Here is a 24,694-nt window from a genome sequence, read left to right as displayed (position 1 = left end):
AAATAAAACTTTATATTCTGCCTTTTTGCTTAATATATTACATGTATTTGTTATTTTACAATGCAGTATTTATCATTTTTAATGGCTAAGTAATATTCTGAGCTAACATAATTTATGTACCCATTCTCCTACTATTAGACATCTAAACTGATTCCTATTTTTTACTATTAAAAATGCCATTTTGAGAAGTACTTTTTCCACAGACATATCAATATTGTTGAACTATTGTTATTGCCAGTACTTTCATCAAGCCCCCTTCCCACTGAGAACTGTGAAGTTCCCACTGAGAACTCCCACAGGAGTAATACCTGTGGTCATATATGTAACTTCATTTGGACCCTTACCCTTGCCCCAGCTGACTGGACTACAGAAAACACCTGACTCAAGCTAAACTAATTAGAATTTCTCTTTCAGGAATATAAAAAGTATGTCATTGGTGGCTCTGGAGCTGGGAAAGCCATTTCCCACCATGTGTATGGGAGCCAAGAACTTTTGTCGAACCAGTTTTTTTATACAAGACAGGGACACAGATTCCCAGAGGAATATAATGGACTACTTACCAAATTGATTGTACTTTCTGATCCTAGCCCAACAAATAATGATGATGCCAGCAGCTGTTTTTCTTTCTCCTCTTTAGATTGGGTAAGGACTTGACACTGATCCTTTTTTGTTATATTTTGGTCTACATTCTCCATTATTATACTCTCTTGAGGAATAGGCGGAGCTTCAGTTTCATCCCCAGTTTTGCCTTCCTTCTTGGGAAGATAACCCTCTTTCCCCCACAATTTCTTTACACCTTCCAGCTTCAAGCTATTTGTCCTAAGAAGATTAAGAATGAAATCAGAACAACTTAAATAACTGCTGAAGAGTTACTTTCTCAAGGCATTTTTTAAAACACATGATTGCCATGGTCTTTTGAAAACAGCTTTCAGGGGTCCCCCAGGTGGCTCAGTTGGTTAGGCAACGACTCCTGATTTTTAGCTCAAGCTCAAGTCTGGGGGTTGTGAGATTAAGCCTTGCATCAAGCTCTGCACTGGGGATGGAGCCTGCCTGGGATTCTCTCCCTCTGCCTCTGCCCCCAGCCCCTGCTCACACTCTCTCTCTCTCACTCCTCTCTCTCTGTCAAACAAATAAATACATAAATAGATAAATACATACATACATACATACAGCTTTCATATTCTATATGTCAGGAAGTAAAACCTAGATTTTATTTTAATTTCAGCCAATGTCCCCTTACCCCCCAGCTAAAGGATTGAAGGCAAAAGAACTCTAGACTTAGTTAAAAATTTTAGATCACTTAATTTTCATTTTACGGCTTGAATAAGTTATCCAAAAACAGAACTACTATAAATTAGTTCCTTTCCTCCATTGACTTTTCAAAAATACCTCTAATGCTGATGAGTTAAAGATCAGAAATGACTTTTAAGTTTCTTAGCTATAATCACCCAAAGAAGGAAGACACTATATAATAAAATCCTGCTGAAAGAAAAAAAAAAAAATCATTCAAACCCATTCTTAACCCATCCAAAAAGTTTTCTTAATGTGAACACTAGCTACATTTTCAACTATTATAAATGTACTTTTATTAAAATGAAATGAGGTCTGAGCTATAAAAGAAAAAATTAAGAGTTTTGGCATGAAGGTTATGTTTCTTTATGCTTGAGTTGAAGAATTAAAAGTAGTGATTAGAATTTGGACTCACCTACTGTTGTGTCAAAAGTTACAGCTGTGAATAATCCCAAGTGCAGGCTGAAACAGCCAAAGATTACCTTTATTGTTTACATATAAGAACTATGTGTCCATTGCACTTGGCTCATTTAAGCATCCCTGTCATAGTCCAAAACAGCATCGTAAAATTTGTACCACAAGATAGGCAGATCATGAAATGAATCTAACAGAAAAACTCAGAAATATCTGTACTGGTTACTAGTCCCTGCTAGTCTGTTGGAATCATGATCAATTTGGTTTTCTATACTATGCCAGAAACAAAGACAGGTGGTTATACCTCATACTGAGTGAAGAACTAATGCTATTAAATACAAATTAGCTGAAAGACAATCTGAATGTTAATAAAGAATGCCTAGAGGGAATTAGTCTAATTCTCCTCTTTGAATTTTACTGCTGAATGTTCCTTTACAAATATCTTGATTTCTCCTTTTCTTTCACCTACCAAAAGAGCCTTCTAAAAAAGTTTTTTTTAGAAAAAGTAAAACTATTAGTTATCCATCAGATCTGTGAGAAGAAAAGCAGTTTTCTTGCATGAGCACATCACAAGTGGTCACAGGAACCACTAAGATGACCCCCAGCATCTCTAGGATGCTCAACAGCAGAAACTCAAAGGGATTCATAAATGCCCACAGTGTTTCTATAACCCTGTTTATAAAAACATATCCTTTAATTAAGGAGAAAAAGGGGAAACTCTCCAAGTTTTACTAGTAAATTATTTAAATATCAGTTAACAAAAAAAGTTAAGTGTGGTGGACCCTGGGATGCTCCATCCAGATGACTCTTCAATAAAGGACTTGTTGCCCTAATCGCCGGGAGTATAGCATGCTTTGGCGTTGCCTCGGCTGCAGAGGGACACATTGCCTGAGACCATATACCTCCCTGGGGAGCCCACACCCAGTGACTTATGAACAAAAGTGTAGAGTCCTGGCCACCCATGTGGACCCAATTCAGGACAACTCTGAAGGGTCACTCTAACTTCTGAGCTCCCCACAGGGTCAGCAGAGACTGCTGTTAGACTGCATTGCATCTTAACTCCTTCCTCTGCCCAAACCTGCTTATTTCTCCTTCTTTCCACAGGTGGCGATCACAAGGGCACTCCTTTACATTCTGCATGCTAAATCCATCACGGAATGCACTTCCCAGGGAATCCAATCCACAACAACAGGCAAAATAGGAAAGGAGAGGAAAAATAAGCCTAAAAGGAGCTTCAAGATACTTTTAAAGACTTTTCTGGCATATTTCACCTGCATACATGCCTATTATGAACATAAATTCTCCATCATGGATTATGTATTGGCAGCCTAAAAAGCAGGAAAAGTAAGTAAGAACACAAAATATGTTTCTTTACAATATGAGACATACTGTAAAAGAATTTTTTTAAACATGAGTCATCTTTGCTTGGGTTTTGATAAATTCGTGAGTTTACATGGTATACCTTTGTATTGTTTTTAATCAAATCAATCAAACACAGATGTAAATTCTGGCCAAACTAACTTCAAAAGATTAGGGATACACTTTAATTCAGCTCTAGGAATTCCCTTTTCAGATAGCCCCCAAAGATGGCCTAAGGTAAGAAATTCTAAATTGGGCTTGCTACTACTTTATTCTCAGCTTGCTAGAGATTGCAAAAGAGTGGCTGTCTGCTCTCTAAAGCTGATTTGCCTTGTCAATTACCACATAGGTTCCCAACTCTGAAAACATGTGTAAGCTGTGGTCCTCTTTGGAAAGAAAATTTAAATTTTAAATTTTAAATTAAAATTTTAAATTTTAAAGAAATTTTAAATTTTAAGTTCCATTTCATGGTAACACAGCATGTGTGTTATTCCTTAGCAGCTCTGCCAAATGTCATTTCTCTCAGAGTAGTACATGTATATGTATAGGATTTACAAGGATCAAGTAAATCAAGTCCCCCAGATCTTAGTTCAGTAGTAAACAAATAGATGCTGTCACCTGTTGCACAGGTAAGAGACTAAGTTTCCTCCTTGGGTTTAGAGGGTTCCTGTCCTCTCCTTCCCTTGTCCCGGTGTTCTGTCTGGGGCATTTAATTGCTATCACCACTACATTCAAATGCTCACAAATCATATCTGTTCCCCATACTTGGAATACCAAAATTAAATGTCTGGGAAAGAAAAGGGTGTCAACAGAGCAGTAAAAAAGTCTAAGAAAGAGAATTTCATTCAGCATATCATCTTATATTCCTCATAATCTACATAGATTAGAGTCAGTCTTCTGGTATATAGTTCTTCCAACCATCATGCTAGAAGACTAACAAATGCAAAGATGAACATAAAATAAAGTGACTGACTCCATTATGAACATATGAGGACTCAAAATTCAAATGTATCTTTCAAAGTTGCCACCTTTGAGATTTTATTACATTTATTCAACAAAGCTGCCATTACTCAAAACATTTTTTTTTAAAGATTTTATTTATTTATTTGACAGAGATCACAAGTAGGCAGAGAGGCAGGCAGAGAGAGGGGAAGGGAAGCAGGCTCCCTGTGGAGCAGAGAGCCCGATGTGGGGCTCGATCCCATGACCCTGGGATCATGACCTAAGCCGAAGGCAGAGGCTTTAACCCACTGAGCCACCCAGGTGCCCCTCAAAACATTTTTTAATAAGCACTAAATAATATACGGAATTGTTGAATCACTATACTGTACACCAGAAACTAGTGTAACACTGCATGTTAACCACACTGGAATTAAACTAAAATTGTTAAAAAAAGTTTTAACTCTTTTAAGAAGCTTCTTCACAAAGAAGGAAGTCATTTTCATTACTTTATGTCACGTCAATAACCAAAGTTATCCAGAGTGATCACTAATTTCATTTGGTTAACTCAGCTTTTGGATATTGATAATATGGCAATGACAATTAGTATTCATAGTAGCAGCTTCCATGTATCAACCACTTCCTATTCACTGGATTTTATGAGGCACTTTGTATAACCTCACTTTTTTAACTTAAAAAATTTACTTATATTTCCTAAAATTTACTTATATTTCCAAAATCAAAATCTACCTAAATTGATTGAAGATTTGGCTCCACATTAAGACATTTAGACAAATATATCACCAATTTTCACGGTGGCAGGAAAGCAGCTCTGAAAGCATTTTCAGCAAGGTATGCAGCTGACTTTAATGAAGTCAGTCATCTTATTTTATTTTCATCTCTGTACTGTCAACCTTCCAATGAAATGGCTGTAAGAAGATTTTGAGAAATGTAGAATGACATGCTGAATAATCACCTGTGTATAAAAGGTCTCACATACTTCTTTTAAAAACCTATGTGTGTACATATGTGTATATATATATGTGTGTGTGTGTGTGTATAACACACATACAGAAACATACATACACATACATGCATACACACAATATGTAGTAATGACACACACATTATCATGTGTAAACTCTATATACATTATGCTGTCTTGGAAGGAAGCAAGCTCTCTTACAAGTTCTCTTGTCCAACATCAACACCTTGAAAACAATAAATAGAAACCACTGAAACAAGAGCTGAAAGATTTCAGCTTTCAGGGATGCTTCTACTTTAAAGAAATTTAAATACTCCTATGTTCTCGATTTTAATAATAAAGGAACTTACTCCTTCAGCCCGATCTCTGCACTATTCCCAGATATATCTGAACCAAGAGAAATGCCAGCAGGAGACTGTCGTCCAGTGAAGCCAGATGAAGAAAAGGAGAGTCCATATGGTTCAAAATTGAGAACTAGAATTTTAAAACAAAAATTTTAGAACAAAAACAAGTTCATATTTAAAACAAAGCAAAAGTTAGAGGGGAAAAAAGAAATTAACAAAGTTATCATTCACTACTGAAATAAAATAACTGAAGGTTAGAATCCAATGACAATTTTTATTTATTTTATTTTACTTTTTTAAGTAACCTCTATACCTAACATGGGGCTCAAACCTACAACCCTGAGATGAAGAGTTGCAGGCTCCACCAACTGAGCCAGCCAGACACTCCTCCAATGACAATTTTTAAGCTGGAAGGGACTCTGGAGATGACCTAATCAAATAATTATAGTAATAATAAAATAGTTATCATTTATTGGAAGTATCACCGTCTGTAAGCCATTACTTGATCAAACACAAATGGTACTTCACTTTTATCTTTTTATCTCCCTTAGGAGCTAAAGGAAGATCCAATTAGGAAAGATAACTGGTAAACCAGGTCACTGAAAAGTTGCTGCTCCCAGACAAAAATGTTTAATGAGCTATGAATAAAGAGATAATCACGTTTTTGCTTAGCAAAATGATCTTAGGCACATTCCTATACTGAATGGACTAATGGAGCCCTCAGTGTGAAATTTCCCTTACTGAAAAGAATAAGGTTTACTCAGGTTCAGATTCCTGTGAATCTGTATACCCAAATGAATTCAATCAAGAACGATAAAAATTCCTATTGTTATTGTGGTAGAGCAGAAGCCAATATCCATTCTCCTCTTTTAAGTAACAGAAACCTCGCTTCTTAGCTAGGTACATGGCCCCCCAGAAAAGAAATGACATTTCCAGACTCCTCTGCCATGTGCTTGAGCTCCAGCCAATGAAATTATGTACACATTCTGTGCACAAGTTCTGGAAGGAATCTTCCTGGACGAAAAAAACGCCCTTCTTCTCTCCCTTCCTCCTTTACATCCATGAAGCCTTCATCAATCCTAGGCTGCCCGCTTCTGGAATTTCTTTAACAGGAAAGAGTAGTTATCTTCTGCCTTGTATAAGGCTACATTTTGTTAATTTGTTTTCTAAAACGCTATGTAGCTATACCTAATCCTATCTGGCATATTTTTATCTTTTTGGACTACCTGGATTATAATACAAAGGACCTTCTTAAATCATAAAAAGTGCTTTATAAAATGTAAATGTGAACTTCTCTGTGGCAGGATTTACAATGAACTTATCAAAGATTACAAAAATAGGAAAAATGATAGAGCCAGATAAGAAATCAGATACCGGGCACCTGGGTGGCTCAGTGGGTTAAGCCACTGCCTTCAGCTCGGGTCATGATCTCAGGGTCCTGGGATCGAGTCCCGCATCGGGCTCTCTGCTCAGCAGGGAGCCTGCTTCCCTCTCTCTCTCTCTGCCTGCCTCTCTGCCTACTTGTGATCTCTCTCTGTCAAATAAATAAATAAAAATCTTAAAAAAAAAAAAAAGAAATCAGATACCCTGGTTCTAGAGCTCCACTCTCAAGTATTCTATTATACTGTCTCTTCCAAAGGAAACAACACCTAATCCAAAGAGAACTAAATAAGCTAGTTTAGGATAGAAAAAATAAATTCTATATCTAAAAGAATGATACAGAAGAGAAATCAACGTGCAGTAGGAAAAAAAATGATAGGCTAATTAATAACCAGGAGAACTGAGTTCTTGATGTACATCAGGTATTAACTGGATACATGAACTAGACCTTAACTTCTCCGTCTGTAAAGTGAAGGATTTGGGATAAATCAGCAGTTTCCAAATGCTGATTTGATAACCAGGATCAAGCTGACTTTGTAGAATCTCCCACATACAGCCAAGCTTTCCAAGGTTCAGAAACAAAAGATACAGGAGTAAGGCTCAAAAATTTGTATCATTTTTTAAAAACTCTGTAATTCTGATTCATAATCATGTTTGGAAATCACTTCTCTAAATAGACAATTATCATATCATTTCACTCATATGTGAAGTATAAGGAATAGCGCAGAGGACCACAGGGGAAGGGAAGGAAAACTGAATGTGAAGGAGTCCAAAAGAGAGACAAACCACAAGACTCTGGGCTCTGGGAACCATCCTGAGGGTTACAGAAGGGAGCGGGGGTGGGGTGATGGGTACTAAGGAGGGCACGTGTGCTGATGAGCCTGGGTGTTATACACAACTAATCAATCACTGAACACTACATCAAAAACTAATGATGTACTCTATGTTGGCTAACTGAACATAATAAAAAAAAAAAATCAATTCTCTAAATCCTTACAAGGTCCTTTTCAACTAGAAAATCCTCCCATTTTAAGCTTTTCAATCATGTAGTTTAACTTCCTATCCCATTTTGACCTCTTTTTAATAGCATCCGTAACTATTATCAAGCCTCTGCATTAACAAAATAGCAGCGAAGAGCTCAAGAAATGTTTCCTAAGCATGAGTAAAAACAATTTAAGCCAAACCTCAAGTAAAGATTGAGCAGAAAGAATTCAAAAGAATTCAAAAGAGGTAGAGTTTAAGAGTGGGGAGAAAAAAAACTAAACACAGAAGGGGACAACATCTGGAGACAGTCAGATAAAATTCCTAACCTGAGACAACAGAATTAAGCACTCTCATCTACAGAAAGCCTGGAAAGGCTTGAGGCTGAGAATGAAGTTCAAACCACATTATTTTCATTCTTCAGTAAAAACTTACCAAGATCATTACAGAGGTGAATGACTAGAAGAGCATAAGATTTTTTTAAAAGTTAACTAGACATGTAAGAGTTCATGTGCGTGTGAGGAGCCAGAGGAAAATAACAGTATGCAGAAAGAGTCAGAAGAAGGAAGTAGATGGCTGAATTGCAACTTATACTTTTTTGGTGTCATTTTTAAGATCAACCAGTTAGTTGTATTCATATGCCTACCACAGAGCCTGGAAAGTACTCAACAAAATCATTAGATGATGAATGTGGAGATGAAGAGCTTTCAGCACTAAACTTCTCACTATTACCATTCTGAACTCCTACAAAGATAATATTCAGCAGTCTTTCTTTATTAATATGCATACTTCCCATCCACCATCCAAACATCTGAATAATTCTCCTTTTTACCAAAATCATGACAGACATCTTTCCCTGACAGGCTACATTTCTGAAATGTAAAGTTATTCTTTCTTTTCTTAGCTGTTTCTAACTTCACTGATCAGACATTTTGTTCAAGGAAGCATTCAACAGTTTATATAAGCTGCTCAGAATGAAAATGAAACTCACTAGTCCACAGTAACCAGATTTATTTTTTCAAACTTTTCTATAGATATGCTCACGTAAATAACTATGAGCCCTCCTGGGGCGCCTGGGTGGCTCAGTGGATTAAGCCGCTGCCTTTGGCTCGGGTCGTGATCTCGGGGTCCCGGGACCGAGCCCCGCATCTGCCTCGGCATCCCTGCTGAGTGGAGAGCCTGCTTCCCCCTCTCTCTCTGTCTCTCTGCCTACTTGTGATCTCTCTCTCTGTCAAATAAATAAATAAAATCTTTAAAAAAAAAAAAGAATATTTAAATAACTATGAGCCTTCCCTTTAGCACAGTGACCCAACATGATAATTCCACCTTTGAGTTCCTTCAAAATTGTAGAATGGCTTCCTTAGGCACTTACGTATATGGAGCCTATGACTTTGGGAATATCTCTGGGCTAACTTCTTTTTTCTGGTTATCCAAATGCCTAATCAGGGTAAACAAGTCACAAGCAGATTTAAAGAGAGATGATAAAAACATTCTCAGTTACTTACATTACAAGGCTATAATGTCAATTGCATTAAAAAAAAAAATGATGTCCTTGGGGCACCTGGTGGCTCAGTGGGTTAAGCCTCTGTCTTCAGCTCAGGTCATGATCTCAGGGTCCTGAGATTGAGCCCCACATGGGGCTCTCTGCTCGGCAGGGAGCCTGCTTCCCCATCTCTCTCTGCCTGCCTCTCTGCCTACTTGTGATCTCTCTCTCTGTGTCAAATAAGTAAATAAAATCTTTAAAAAAAAAAAAAAATGATGTCCCTGCAATTAAGCTTGTTACAGACCCATGAAAACTTACCTTTTTCCTGAGAAAACTTTTCCTCCTGCCGTTGGTGGTGAGGTTTGTAAGGCGCTGCCCCCTGACTAAGTTCTTCAGCCACAAAACCATCCAGAAAAGATAAAGAAGCATCTACCTGTATTAGCATGAAGCAAAAATTAAAAATTAAAAAAATTTACCCTAAACAGTAGACTGTACACTCACATAATTTTAATCCATGTGTCCTAAAAATAATTTTTAAATGTAAAACTGAACTTCAATTCTGAAAGTGCCATCAAGTTCTCTAGCTTTCTAAAACATCTATATTCAAATCAATTAGCTAAGAACGTTAACAATGTAAGTGATCAATTTCAGTGCCCTGCAGAATAAACGGCAACCAATATGTTATAGCATCATATGTTAGGTGCTAGGACTGAGACAAAGACAGTTCACACCCTCATGAGAATTGTAACCTACTAGAGAAGACACCTACACCAGGAGTTACAGGGTCTGTATTAGTTGGCGCTGGGGGCTAAAAATAAGGTGTAGGCAAGGCTAGTTCCTTTTGGAGACTCCAAGGGAGAGTAAGTTCCTTATCTCTTTCAGTTTCTGAAGGTACCACTATTCCTTGGCTTGTGGCCACATCACTCTGATCTCTGCTTCTATTGTTAGTTGGCTTTCTCCTCTCTCTTTCCTCACCTTTATGTCTTGTGATCATGCCTTCCGGACAATTCAAGATAATCTCCTCATCACGAAATCCTTATCTTAATCACTTCTACAAAGTCCTTGTTACCATGTAAAATTCCAGGGATTAAGGTGTATACACTGTGGGGAGGCCACTATTCAGACTCCCATAGTGCCTTTGATTTAACCATCCTATTCTCTTCTACTTGAAAATGCTTTTTCACAAATCTATGGAAAATTACTTAATTTCAGCAGGAATAGAAAGGTATGAGAGAATGATTAAGTGAAAAGAAATAGATGAAGAAGAGTAAGGGGAAAAGAAGAAAAGAAAAAGTGAGCAAAGAGCGAAATCTACACAAAAGGCTATGGCAGTGGTAGCTTCAGAAGCCACAGGTTTGCTTTTGGTTTAGCCAAGTGTACACTAACAGCTCATGTAATTAGAAGAGCAGGTGAATCTCAAACAGTTAAGTGGCACGTCTCACGCTGAATCTGGAAAGGTTTAGTTTCTTTTTTTTTTTTTTTTTTAAGATTTAATTTATTTATTTGACAGAGAGAGAGACAGCAAGAGCAGGAACACAAAGAAGGGAAATGGGAGAGGGAGAAGCAGGTTTCCCGTTGAGCAGGGAGCCCAATGTGGGGCTCGATCCCAAGACCCTGGGATCATGGCCTGAGCCGAAGGCAGATACTTAACGACTGAGCCACCCAGGCGCCCCAAGAAAGGTTTAGTTTCCATAAGATTCTTACAAAATGAAGCTATGTCATCATCACTATCTTCTACTGGAGGGAAAGAGGAAATAGGTTACTTCCTAGTTTACTACCGTATGTAGCATATTTATTCACCATTTCAATGAATGTCTCTGGAATACCTACCAAACATGAAAGCAAAGCCTTTGCTTTTAGGAGCTATCTGAAAGAACCAATGGACAAAGTTTTAAAATGAATACAAGTAATGAAAATCTGAGTCAGAATTAGTGGGAAGGCTACCTCTCCTATCCTCTTTCTCAACTATATCTGCCAAATAAAAATTTGTACAAATCTGATTTCCTTTTGGCAATTTCCTAATTTATGCCAGTCTGGGCGAGAGACCAGTATGCACTCAGGGTGAGTAATAACTGAGCCCATTAGGTTAAAAAAGGTGCTGGCTGAAAGGTGGGAAAAGGAAAGGTGGGTAATCAGGTTCTAAAGTGGGAAAGAAGTTAAGACACCAGGGGGACAAAATGCAACAGAGAATTATTTTTTACATTCTCAAAGAAAACAAAGTAATAATTAAATGACATATTAGAAAAACTAAAAAGAGACTAAAAATGTTTAATTCTTGAATTACTGTATGTTAAAGAGATGGTCACAGGATATAAATGCCTTCATTGCAGTTCTCCAGAAGGGATACTCCTCTATTCCTGACTAGTCGGGATCACTACTGACCTGCAGCTCTCAAATTCTCTCTCATACTAATGTGAGAAAAACTCCGACCTTCATCATCAGTGTTACAGAAACTATATTCTGATACATTCCAGATACATCACAAATGGAAGAATTAACCTGTTATAGACAATGTGATTTTTACAAAACTAAAATACAGATGCCTTACCACCATGTCTTCACAGCTCTTATCAACTGGAAGCAAGCTCTTCATAAGTTCCACATTCTCACGTAAGTGTTTTAATTCGAATGCATGCTGTCTCATACAAGTATCCAGAGATACGGTGAATTCCTGGATTAATCTCTCGACTATGTTAGAAGAGTGTGCTTGGGATGTCAACTTGGTAACAGCAGCGATTAACCAGGCTTTTGTTTCTGAAGAAACTGAGTCACTTATAAGTAACTTGTAGAGCTTGGTTAGAACTTCCTCTGGTGCGTCCTTATCTAAGAGGTAGTAATACTCCCCTAAGACCTATGAGTAAAACAAACATGTTTATATAGAAGTATCAAGTTACATAGCAAACTGTACTCAGAAATCCAAACAAAGTAGCTACTGCTGGAGTCTATTTACTCTAGATTAAATATACTGTCATAGCAAATTATTGGATAAGGATAAAATTATACATTTTAGGTTCAAAATTATGTAAGAATTGGAACTCCATACAAAAAGGTTTTCCACATCTTTATCATTAACAGTATATAAAGCAGCACACCTTTATAAGTTCACTTTCTTCTGATTTTCAGGTTTGGTTATTGCTTTTTATATGCCTGTCCACACTCTGTTACTTATTTTGCAATAAGCACTTAAACCAGGGGTTCTCACATGCTAATATGCATGAGAGTCACCTGAGGTATTTCATAAACATACTGATCTCTAGGTTCTTCCCCCAGATATTCTGAGTTAATATGTCTGTCTTGGGGATCTACAATACGCATTTTGAACCAGCATCAGCTGATTCTGATGCAGATGATCCAAAGAAGAAACTCTGAGGAACACTATCTATGTTACATATGTTTTTTCTTACATCTAACTTATTTAGGTGATACATAATCCTACTGGCCTAAGAATCATTAATAACTGATAATTCGGGGCACCTGGGTGGCTCAGTGGGTTAAGCCTCTGCCTTCAACTCAGGTCATAGTCTCAGGGTCCTGGGATCGAGCCCCGCATCAGCCTCTCTGCTCAGCAGGGAGCCTGCTTACCGCACTCTCTCTCTGCCTGCCTCTCTGCCTACTTGTGACCTCCTTCTCTGTCAAATAAATAAAATCTTAAAAAAAAAAAAAAAACAACTGATAATTCATGGAGTGTGAGATCTTTCCTAAGTGCTACTTATGGAGTATTTTCATGTCTTTGAGAAACATTGGCATCAGCAGGGAGAAAAAAAAACAGGGAGGTGAGATGACAGGCAGGAAAAATTTATAGCTAGCAAAATGAACAGGAGGAAAAATAAATAGAACTAAGTAAGTTCAATCTTTAAAGTAGCAAGATAACTTTTTGTGTGGTTTAATAAGATGGAAGATAGCTCTAGAAAAGCTAGTAACCTAAATTCCAGTTCAAAAATTAATGGGAAGATGGAGTAGGTGCATTTTTCCCTATTCTTCCCAATAAGTATACCTAAAAACCCTTGATGTTATATATAAACACACATAAAAAGACACCAATAGGTGGAGAAAAGAAGGCTGACTGCTAACGATGCTGGGACAGTACAGTGGGTTATCTGCTGCTTCATACACCCCAGACTGGGTAACTAGTAAGCCAGCAACCTGGAAACACCAATGGGTGCCAACAAACTGGCCCAAAGTAAAGCCTGCCCTCTAGCGAAAGAGCCAGGAGGCCAGAAAACTTTAAGACAATAACCCTTCTACTCCAGCCAAGCACTACACAGAAAAGAACCACAGACCCACCCACACCAGCACAGGCAGAGCAGAGAGCTAAGACTTCCACCCTACCAAGCCGCAAGAGGCACCCCCATTCCCACACAAGGGTAGTGACTGAGAAGTCCCAGTGGAGAACCAGGACTTTCATCCCCACCAACTGTAGAGAGGCCCACTCTTCCACAGTGGGCCTCTTCCATATGAAGCCACTTCACTTCTACTCAAGTATAAAGAGCGACCCCACCCTACCTGTGCTAGGGTGGGGTCAGGAGAAGCCTAGTGGAGAGTCAGGACTTTGGCCATGCTCAGCCATAGCTAGACAACCCCTTCACAATGTCAGTGGAGGCCACATAGTAGAGATCTCAACACCTGTGTCACAATACCATCACCAAAAAAATCTAATCAACATTTATTGGACATACCATCCAACAGTGGCAGAATACCCATTCTTTTCAAGCACCCATAGAACATATAGTAAGATATATCTTGGGCCATAAAACAAACCTCAACAAACTTAACACAACTGAATTCACCAAGTATTTTCTCTGAAAACAATGGCATCAAACTAGAAATCAAAAACAGGAACTTTTCCAAACACTTAAAAATTAAACAACACTCTTCTACACAATTTTTCCAGAACATGGAAGAGGAAAGAACATTCCTTACTTCAGACCAAAACTGTAACAACAGAGTAGAAAAAAAATCTCATGAACAGAGATGTAAGAATTTTTTTTTGAAGATTTTATTTATTTATTTGACAGACAGAGATCACAAGTAGGCAGAGAGGCAGGCAGAGAGAGAGAGGAGGAAGCAGGCTCCCCAATGAGCAGAGAGCCCGATATAGGGCTCAATCCCAGGACCCCAGGATCATGACCCAAGCTGAAGGCAGAGGCTTAACCCACTGCGCCACCCAGGTGCCCCAAGATGTAAGAATTCTTAACAAGGAATCTACAAGAAATCTATACACACACACACACACACACACACACACATATATCCTAGATTAGCGACTTCAGCAGGTTGCAAAGATTGCAAAGCAAGATTGCAAAGACAAGATCAAAATACAAAAATCTATTGTACTTGAATAAACTAGCAACAGACATGTGGGAACCAAAATTAAAAATACAACTCATTTACTACTGCTCTAAAGAAAATGAAATGCTTAAGTATAAATCCAACAAAATTTGTGCAGAATCTGTATGTTATAGAAAGAAATAAAAGCACTATAAATATATGGAGTGATATGGAGAAAAAAAAAGAAATAGCTGCCAATACAATAACCATTTAGGCAAGGATTACCAATACTAAAACCACTGATGAAAGACAGCTGAGGAAAAGACGTTCATGAATAGCCACACAGAATCACCTTACAGATTAATTACAAATTACCAAGAGAAAGGGCATCTTTACAATGGAGAGATCTAAATAAAAGTCATCATCTTAACCAAACAATGAAACTTAAAATCACTAATGACTAGAGGAACTGATACCAAATGCACCCTGATGATGCAGTGGAAAGTACATAATATTGTTGATATAGTATTCTTGCTAAAAATATTTAACCAAACCAGAAATAATGAGGCAAATTCAAAATGCTGGGTAGTCTATAAGTCAACAGCATTCATCCAAAAAAATCAGTATCATGAAAACAAAAGGAAACTGAGGATCAATATAAAATAAAAGAGGCTAAAAAGATGACCAAAGGCAATTTGCGAACCCTGATTGGATCCAGGATTGGGAGTAGTAGAAAAATAACCATAACAGACCTTTTTTGGACAAATGGATAAACGTGAAAATGGACTACACAGTAAGTGATTAATGGATCAATGCTATATTTCTTATTCCCAATGTAATAATGGTTCTATGACAGGACAATGTCATTCTTAAAGATTCACAGTGAATTTTTTAAGGAGTGTCATGATATCTGCAACTCTATTGTAAATGGCTCAGCAAAACGAACTGTATATAGGTAGAGCTACATATAGATATAGATACAGTAAAGCAAAGGTGGTTAAAAAATATTAACTGGGAATACAGAGGAAAAGTATAGAGGTACTTATTATAGTAGTCTTTCAACGTTCCTGCAGTTGAGAAAAAAATTGTTAAATAAAAGTCTGGGTAAAGTTTAAGTTAACAAGTTAACATTTGGCCAAAGTATAAAATATTAAAATATGTACAGCCTATGATCTAGTAGTTGTACTTCACCAAATCTCCCCCTAACGAAACTCACCCATATGCACACCAAAAAATACACAGAGGTGATGGTATGCAATTACCTATGCAATTACCTATGATTATATTATATACATGTGACCTTCATCTTACAAAGAGATGATCTCCTTTGCTGGCTTTAATGAAGCCAGAAGGCATGTCGGGAGGTCCACATATAAGAACATAAACGCAGCTCTCGGAGCTAAGAATAGCCTACAGCCAACAATCTGAACCTCAAACACTCAGTCCTACAGCTGTAAGAATCTGATTTCTTCCAACAACCACATGAGCTTGGGAGGGGATCCCTCACCAATCAAGATTCAGATGAGACAGCAGCCCCAGCCCACACCCTGACTGCAACCTTGAGAGTCTCTAAGCAGAGCACCCAGCTGTTTTAAGCACTAAGTTTGTGGGAACATACAGCAACAGAAAACTAATATAACAGACACACAGTGTTCACATATTCTAACACAGATTCACACAGAAAACACAACAAACGTATTGCAGACACAGATAGCTAACCAAATATCTATACTTAAAAGATCAGACAAGAGAGACAACAGGGAGAATGAACAGACAAGTAGATGGTTAAGTGACAGAAACTAGCCACTGGGAAAGAAAATTGACAGCTAGAGTCAGCAGAGTAGAACTGAATGGCTTCTGAAGGAAATATACTGTTAGTATTTGGTATTATAAAAAATGTTATAAATGCTTATAATCTAATGTACTTTGCTCACCCAACTCATAACTTGAAGAAATTTCTGTGGATAAAACACATTTTCCACATCTAGTAAAGTGAGATAAGACTGAACTGCATAAAGCCTTAATTGTTGATCTTCTGTTTCATCATCAAAACCTACAAAGAAATTGATACATCATTTTAACTTCCACTAGATTCTCTAAGGACTCTATAATAAAACATTTAATTTGTGGATCTCTATTTTATAGAATGCAGTAATTTACTAACCTTCTGCGAGCAGTCTCATAAAGTTATTGGGAATATCAGGATGCATGACATCTCCTCCCACTGAAAACACAGCATTCATTGTCTGAATAAACCATGCATTATCAGGAGCATATGTGTCCACAGTGTTAAGAACAAGTACACTTCCAAGTGCCATGTATTAAAATTATCTTTGCACCAACCTTTTAAAGAATAACCCCCAATCCATCCTACCTTGTCATTTTTGCTCCTAACCTCCGCCAATAAATTGTTCTATACTCCAGTTTCATGTAAAATAGATGCTCAGTAAAAACTTACTTAATAAGCTTAATAAACTAAGTTCATGTTGCTTCATCTAGCACTGTTCCTTGTACGTAATTAAATATCCAGTGAATAAGTGTGAAATAATTTAAAGAAATGTTCCAGCTGACTAAGGACAAATAATGGAAAATGATGCACACCTCAAAGAGGCTAAATGTGGTGTGTCTACCAGAACAAGCTGTTTAACGTCTTCTCTAATCTGTTCTGCTTCAGTTCTAAAATTCTATCATTCTGCTGGCCAGAGCTACAGCACCAGCTAGGAAAAAACTATACTAAAGCAATTTCCAAGACACCTGGATTAACACTGTGCATTTACTCTTTCTTAGATTTAAATAACAGACATCTTAAAAAGAATGGAATCTCCTTGTGACCTACAAAGTTACACTGACTTTTAAAAACCAAATGTGAAGAAGAGTGACATTTGGAGTTCCCAATCACCTTATCACAACAATTTCCAGTATAAACAACAGTGGAAAGGATAAATTTTAGATGCTGATCCCTACTCCCAAGGCCCCTCCGTAAAACAAGAACTTTTACCAGAAAAGAAACTAAGTATGAAGTAAAGTCAAAGATAAGGAGGCACTGGGACTCCTGAGTGGCTTAGTCAGTTAAGCATCTGGCTTTGACTCAAGTCATGATCCCAGGATCCTGGGACTGAGTCCCACAACACACTCCCTGCTCAGCAGAGAGTCTGCTTCTCCCTTTCTAAAGGTATCCATGACTCATGGTCCAAACAAAGGATATTTCTCAGCAAGCTCAGCTATTTTGCCAACCAAATTGACAATAATATATTCTTCTTTGCTCTGATGTAAATATTCAAGCATTTTCTGGACAATCACTGTTATATTCTGTGCATTAGTAATTCTGTAAAGAAGTTCCAAAGTCTATTTAAGAAAGAGAAATAAAAACAGTATTACAAAACTATGCATGATAACCCCAATAAATACAGCACTATATAGGTTTATAATACAGTTGATTTTCCCACTTTTGCACAGGTCAGCTGGGCAGTCGGTTAGTAGGTGCTGAAGAAACGCACATTTTAATGGAAACAGAACTTAAGAAAGATAGAACCTAGTGTCAAAAAAATTAATCATAATCAATTGCAAAGTCTAAAAGGCTTCTGCTGATCTCAGTAAGTATAATCTGACTACTACTACATAAGAGGCCATGTAAAGACTAAAAAATTTAAAGGCTTACTTCTTAAACCTGTATTACTTATGCCTGTATGTGCACGCATATATACACACATAAAACACATATAAAAATCCAGTCTTGCAAACTATTTTCCACACTACCCAAACAATCGAAAACAGCCCTTGAGTAGGTTTGTCAGCCGAGGGCAAACGGCCTCTAATGGACAAGGGTTGGTGGTTCAAGTGCTTCAAAGCCTCAGCAAGGCCTATGTTCAGAATCTCAGGCAGCAAGGAAAAACTGTGTTACAGCCACCATCTCAGTGTTCAGGAATATACCTCTTGCTTCTTCAAGCAAGATGAAGGAAGACCAGTACCACAGTAAGCTCCCATTCAGCTGGGCTTTCTAAGGCCCTACATTAAGATTCTAAAAATACTGTAACTCCCAGAAATCAATATGAGGCCAAGGGCAGTCCTGAGAAGGTATTATTTACTGGTATTTTAGGATCAACAACATTAGCTGCAAGAGAATGTCTATATATCCCACTTGTCAGATTTGTTCATTAGGGCTCTTTTCAATTTTTCAATCTTTATAGCAAGGATTTCAAGTACAAAAGATAACTTTCAGTTAATCTTTGACTCCATTTAAAATCTACATAAACACAGGTCCCCCTATCATTAGTTTTCAATTTATCTAGCTGTCTCAGACATGCTCCCTATAGATTCTAAACTATGAATTATATATTTTTAGATAATTTACACCCCATTTATTTCCTACTCTAAGACCATGCAATTTAGCATTTCCAAGACTGCATGGGATATGATATTTTTATGTTACCTCCTTCTTTCTCCCTGTAAGAAAGATAAGTAATAAAACCAAGTAAAAGGGAATCCCAGTCCAAAGCAACAGATCCCTCCATACCCAGGAACCAAAGTTCCGGTATGCAATTATTTATAGAGGTTAAATGAGACAGTGGCATTCAAAGACAGTACTGCAATACCATCTTGGGACACCACTGATACTCAGTATCTTCCCCGAAGGCTTCAAACTACTTTTCTCACGACAGGTAATAGAAAAACAGATCAGACCTGACCATTTGAAACAGATCAGACATAATCATTATATTTTCCCTTTGACTCTCATTTTTAAATAAGAGCCCCCAAATTAAATATAGCAATAAGAAAACTGTACCTAAGTCAACTCTGCTCAATTTAGTAGCCAATCACACAAAGAAAATGCATGCTCTATACCTGTTCAAAGTGGAAGAGCCATATAATTATTAGTTATTGTCCTTTGGTGCCTTAGCACTTTTCTATGATGCCTACACATAGAAATTAGTATATCTGTAAACTTCCCAGACTCATTTGAGGTAGGTAACAATTTTTGGACGATTAAAAACATGAATGCAAAAAGAAAAAATATGGAGCACCTGGGTGGCTCAGTCATTTAAGCGTCCAGCTCTGGATTTCAGCTCAGGTAATGATCTCAGGGTCATGAGATCAAGCCTCACCTCAGACTCCATGCTAAGAGTGGAGCCTGCTTAAGAGTCTCTCTCTCCCTCTCCCTCTGTCCCTCCCTCTCTGCTCTCTCTCTCAAAAAAAAAAAAAAAAATATATATATATATATATGTATGTAGATGACAATTTCTCAGAAATTTTTTTTTCAGGAACAGCACCTTTTAAAATTCAAAATGTATAATCTTATCTTTCAAAATTGCAATTGCTTAATGAAATAGTGTTCTTTCAATAAACTTTTTTAACTCACTGCTTTTAAGTAATTTAGATGTTCAATAAATTATTTATAAAATCAAAAATAAAAATAAACACTCATAGGTCCCACATAACCATTTTAAATGAAGGAACAAAATGATTTCTTTAATGAAAATTAACAGAAATACTTATACAGACACTTAAGTGGACACTGAAGCTAGCTTACAAAAGGAAAAAGTTGAAACAAATTAAGTAAAATTATACACCTTTCCTTCCAGGCAGTTCAAATAATTTTGGGGATATCTTTATTAATTTTTTCAATAGTCCTACATATTTAATAGAGAATTCATTAGCCCACTTTATAGATATTAAGGAGATTATGAAAAAATATTAATAGCCATAAATTACACCTTAAATTGTATTAACAGAAAGACCTGGAAATAGAATTTAGTTTTTCTCTTGGACCAAAAAGATATTAACGAAGCCATACAGGTAACTGAACCTAATTCCTCCAGCTCATAGTTTAAATCCATTTGTGAGGATACTGACACAAGGATTTTTTAGAAAAGCTCCTTAAATTTTAGAAAAAAATATACCCGAAAGTTAAAATACACCACAAACACACACACACACTGCCCACTACTTTATTCTCTCCATAATACCAAAAAAAAGTTTAAAAGTTCTAACACTTTGCATACACTATTCAAAATACCAGTTTACCTCTCTTTTAATAATGGGATCTGGATGGTCTAAGCATTCAATTATTGTCATCTGATGCTGAAGAGCCAGAGTGGGATCCTGTTGGATAACATATGTAAGAGCCTTCAGTCCTAGAAACAAAGATTACGTTATACAACTGATTGGAAACAAATACCCAGCAAATTTCAAGAGCCCTCTTTGTAATTTCTGTCAAAATTATTTAATCATCTTGGAGCACCTGGGTGGTTCAGTCATGATCTCAGGGTCATGAGATCGAGCCCTGTGTCGGGCTCCACCCTCAGCAGGGAGTCTGCTTGAGATTCTCTCTCCCTCTGCTCTCCCCCTCCACTTTGATGATGCGTGCGTGCGTGCATGTTCTCTCTCTCTAATAAATAAGTAAAATCTTTTTTATAAAAAATTATCTAATCATCTTACCTAAATATTTGAGATTTATTTTAGGTGACAGAACAAATTTTCCAATGCACTTGGCAGCCTTCTCAAGTAATTCTGATTTAGGATAAATAGAATAAACTGTATGTACACATTCAAACAGAATAGCTAGAGAAAGAAAATATAAAATATCAGGGATCATGTTAAGGCATAGTAAAAGAACATACTTGTATAGAACTCACAGCAAAACAAACTAATTAAAAGGTCAGTTTTTGTAAAAAATCTTACTTATGGAAAATTTTCAAAGATAGGAACTTTGTTGTTTTCAGGCTTACAAAGTTATTAGGATTATGCTACCACAGCACACTCTAAAGAGAATTACCTATTAATAGATAAAAATGATGAATTCATTCATGCAACAAGTATTTACTGAACACCTCCTATGTGCCAGGCATTGTTGTAATAGGATGGACACAGCCATGGAAAAAAGACAAACACCCCTGCCCTTAAGGAGCTCACATTCTAATGGACACATAGGTAATATATTCATTGTTTCTATATAAACATATATTTCCAACACTCCTTCAATGTTCTAAAATAATTTGTTCTCAGGCAGGACCACTTCATAAAAATCCTCAAGTCAATTCTTGAAAGCCAACCTCAAAGAACCTAGAACCATCAACTGAACATCTTGGTAGTGTTCAAATTTGATTTTCTAATGTAGTTAAACATCTGATAAATATGACAGATGATCAAAGTAGAAACTAAGATGTTTTTCAAGCTCTTTTGAAGAGCCTAAGTCAAGGAGCTGGAGGTTTGCCACAGTAGAGAACCAGTGAAGTATCATTACATCCTGAATGTGCTGTGGAATCACAGTAATAAGAAGTGACACACAGACTCAGCAAACTCAACAGTTCTACTACAAGTTTAAGCATATCCAAGTGTTCTTGATAGGATCATTTCTTCTCTAGTTCCAAAAACCTAAAACAAAACAATCAGATACTTTTTGTGTGTACAAGACAGATCTTGAATATTCAACTAGCTATGTTTTACACTGCTAAGTTGCCCATCAATTGATTCAAATCTAAATTTTGTATAAAAAGCTTTATATGAACCCCTTCTATGGAGAAAGAAAGAAAAGAAACCAGAAGTATAAAGTTCTCTTTAAGAAGGAAATGGACTTTAAAGGAAAACCTACAAAGTAAGTTAATTTAACCTAAAAAGAGGGGTGCCTCGGTGGCTCAGTCAATTAAGAGGCTGCCTTCGGCTTGGGTCTTGATCCCGGCATCCTGGGACTGAGCCCCTCATCAGGCTCCCAGCTCAGCGGGGAGCCTGCTTCTCCCTCTCTCTCTGCCTGCCACTCTGTCTACTTGTGCTCTCTCAAAATAAATAAAATCTTATTAAAAATTTTTAAAAATCAACCAAAAAAGATACTCTGTATATTCAGATGTTGTGCTGTAAAATGTCCTCACTCTGTGCTATGAAAACAGTAGACACTATGACTTAGCGAACTAAACAAAGAGAGGCTTTGTCAAGTGACTAACCAACTAAGGCAGGAGTAGATAAACCACTACTAAATCCAGTTCTTGGCCTACTTTTGCAAGCCTGTGGCCTGATTTTCACATTTTTTTTAATTGAGATATAATCAACATATAACTTACATTAGTTTCAGGTATACAGCTACATTTTTTTAAACGTTGTGAAAAAGGGGCACCTATGTGACTCAGTCAGTTGGGCATTTGACTCTCTGTTTCGGCTCAGGTCATGATCTCAGGGTCTTGAGACTGAGCCCCATGCTGAGTTCCCCGCTAAGTGGAAAGTTGGCTTGAGATTCTTTCTCCCTCCCTTTCCTCCCACTCTGCTCCTCACTCCTCCCTCTGCTTGTATTCTCTCTCTTTCCCTAAAATAAAAATCTTTAAAAAAATAAAAATAAATATTAAAAATTAAAGTTGTGAAAAAAAACAAAACAAAGGAGAATTTATAACAGAAACCTATGTTACATACAAAGCCTAAAATATTTACTATCTGGCTCCTTTTTAGAAAAAGTTTACCAAACCCTGAACTAACCAGCCAGTCCTAAGCAAGAAAAAAAATAATGCTTTGCAGGGGCACTTGGGTGGCTCAGTGGGTTGAGCCTCTGCCGTGGGCTCGGGTCATGATCTCAGGGTCCTGGGATTCAGCCCCGCATCAGGCTCTCTGCTCAGTAGGGAGGCTGCCTCCCCTCTCTCTGCCTGCCTCTCTGCCTTTGTGATCTCTCTCTGTCAAATAAATAAATAAAATCTTTAAAAAATAATAATAATGCTTCGCAAAAATAATAATAATAATAATAATGATAATGTTTCGCTGGTGCACCTGGGTGGCTTAGTTGGTTAAGCATCTGCCTTCGGGTCAGGTCACCATCCCTCGGTCCTGGGACTGAGTCCCGCATCAGGCTCCTTGCTCAGCGGAAAGCCTATTTCTCCCTCTTCATTTACCCCTCCCCTCCACTCATGCACTCTCGCTCTCTCTCAAATAAGAAAAAAAAATAATGATCCTCCATTTCCTATTGTAACTGACATGGTTTCCTTTACAGATTCCTGCCATTCAAAACTCTGCTGCTATCAGACTGTGTGTGTTACTACAAAAACTTCTCATTACTCACCTAAAATCTAAACTTATTTAGATGCTTATAAAATTTCTGAAAAGCTAGTACAGGTAAAATTAATAGTTAGAAAATTGCATTTATTAGTCAGCTTAGGCATAAACGAGCTGAAAAAGAATTTAACAGGTTTTTAGATTATTTTTCCACTGGAGCTAAATTCCTCTATTCCTCAACTCCACAAAAATCTGAGTATAAGTCCATAAAATGAAATAGCAGCCACCCTCCTGCCTCCCCTCTACAGTGGTTTCAAAAAAGTGCTTCTGAGGATTTCTAAACATTAAAACACAATGCGAAGTTTTGTTTTCTCTTCCAGAGCAACCCAGATCCAAACCAAATATCAAGTAAAAATTACCAAATTAAAAATTAATAACATTCTAGCATTTATGATACTCTAATTTTATCATAGGTATTTTGGGTTGGATTACACAAAAAATTCAAAGTTCCACTGATACCATATCCTTCAGACTAGACTTTACTTTCATATGAAGTAAGTCTCTATCTACTGACCCCACTCTAGCAGGGAGATGTGGGTAGCACCGATGGGGGTGGAAGCCCAGGTTCTCCACTCTGCCTCCTTTGACACTTGGAGAAGCAAGGGTTCCTTGTTCCTTCTGGGTGGGGGACAGGAACATCTGCTGATACTATCCTGCCTGGGAAAGGAAGGGGCATTACTTCATAAGTACTCCCTACATGGCCACCACCGACAGTGGCCTGAGCATGCCTGACCAGTGGTGAAGGCTCGAGCTCTCCACCAGGCTTCTTCAAACACCACCCCAGCAAAGAGAGGACAGGTACTTCATTAACTCCCTATTTCTAACTATGCTAAATCCAGGCTCCCCACATCATCTCCGCTGACAATGCAAGGGAGAGTTGCACCTGGCAACACCTGGCACAGATGAAATTCTGGCTCTTCTCTTGGTCTTCTCCACCACAAGTTCAGGGGAGGATTGGGGAGCTGGTTACACCTGGTGTGGTGGAATTCCTGGCTTCCCACTTAGTCTTTTCTGCCTTTTCTGCCATGACACAATCTGTTCTTTGTGATACGTGGCTGGAATGCAAGGCCACTGTCTAAAAGTTTTCTATCTTGCTATTTTGCCTTTTTCTTATCTTTCCTTTGGCTAGACAGCAGGCTTTTTTCTTGGGGCATTTTTGTCTGTGCCTGTCAGAATTTCCAGGATGCTGGCTCTCCAATACCCAGTCTCGGGACTATGAGGCAGAAA

General features: G+C 37.6%; 1 protein-coding gene across 1 annotated transcript in view; it reads right to left on the bottom strand.

Moving 5' to 3' along the window:
* The window catches only part of AP4E1 (adaptor related protein complex 4 subunit epsilon 1), a 60,156-nt gene that overhangs the window by 13,048 nt on the left and 22,414 nt on the right, over window positions 1-24,694 (bottom strand). Inside the window, exons 9-17 of the mRNA XM_080809587.1 lie at window positions 20,879-21,001; window positions 20,465-20,574; window positions 17,649-17,788; window positions 16,608-16,720; window positions 16,378-16,496; window positions 11,724-12,026; window positions 9,494-9,608; window positions 5,338-5,461; window positions 561-819 (exon numbers count right to left, since the gene is read on the bottom strand). Coding sequence (XP_080665713.1) covers window positions 561-819; window positions 5,338-5,461; window positions 9,494-9,608; window positions 11,724-12,026; window positions 16,378-16,496; window positions 16,608-16,720; window positions 17,649-17,788; window positions 20,465-20,574; window positions 20,879-21,001 — 1,406 coding nt within the window. The remainder of the gene's footprint in view (window positions 1-560; window positions 820-5,337; window positions 5,462-9,493; window positions 9,609-11,723; window positions 12,027-16,377; window positions 16,497-16,607; window positions 16,721-17,648; window positions 17,789-20,464; window positions 20,575-20,878; window positions 21,002-24,694) is intronic.

This window comes from Martes martes, assembly GCF_963455335.1.
Source record: "Martes martes genome assembly, chromosome: 7".
Taxonomy (NCBI): Eukaryota; Metazoa; Chordata; class Mammalia; order Carnivora; family Mustelidae; genus Martes; species Martes martes.
Note: the sequence above shows the minus strand (reverse complement) of the source record. Positions and strands in the feature narration are given on the sequence as shown.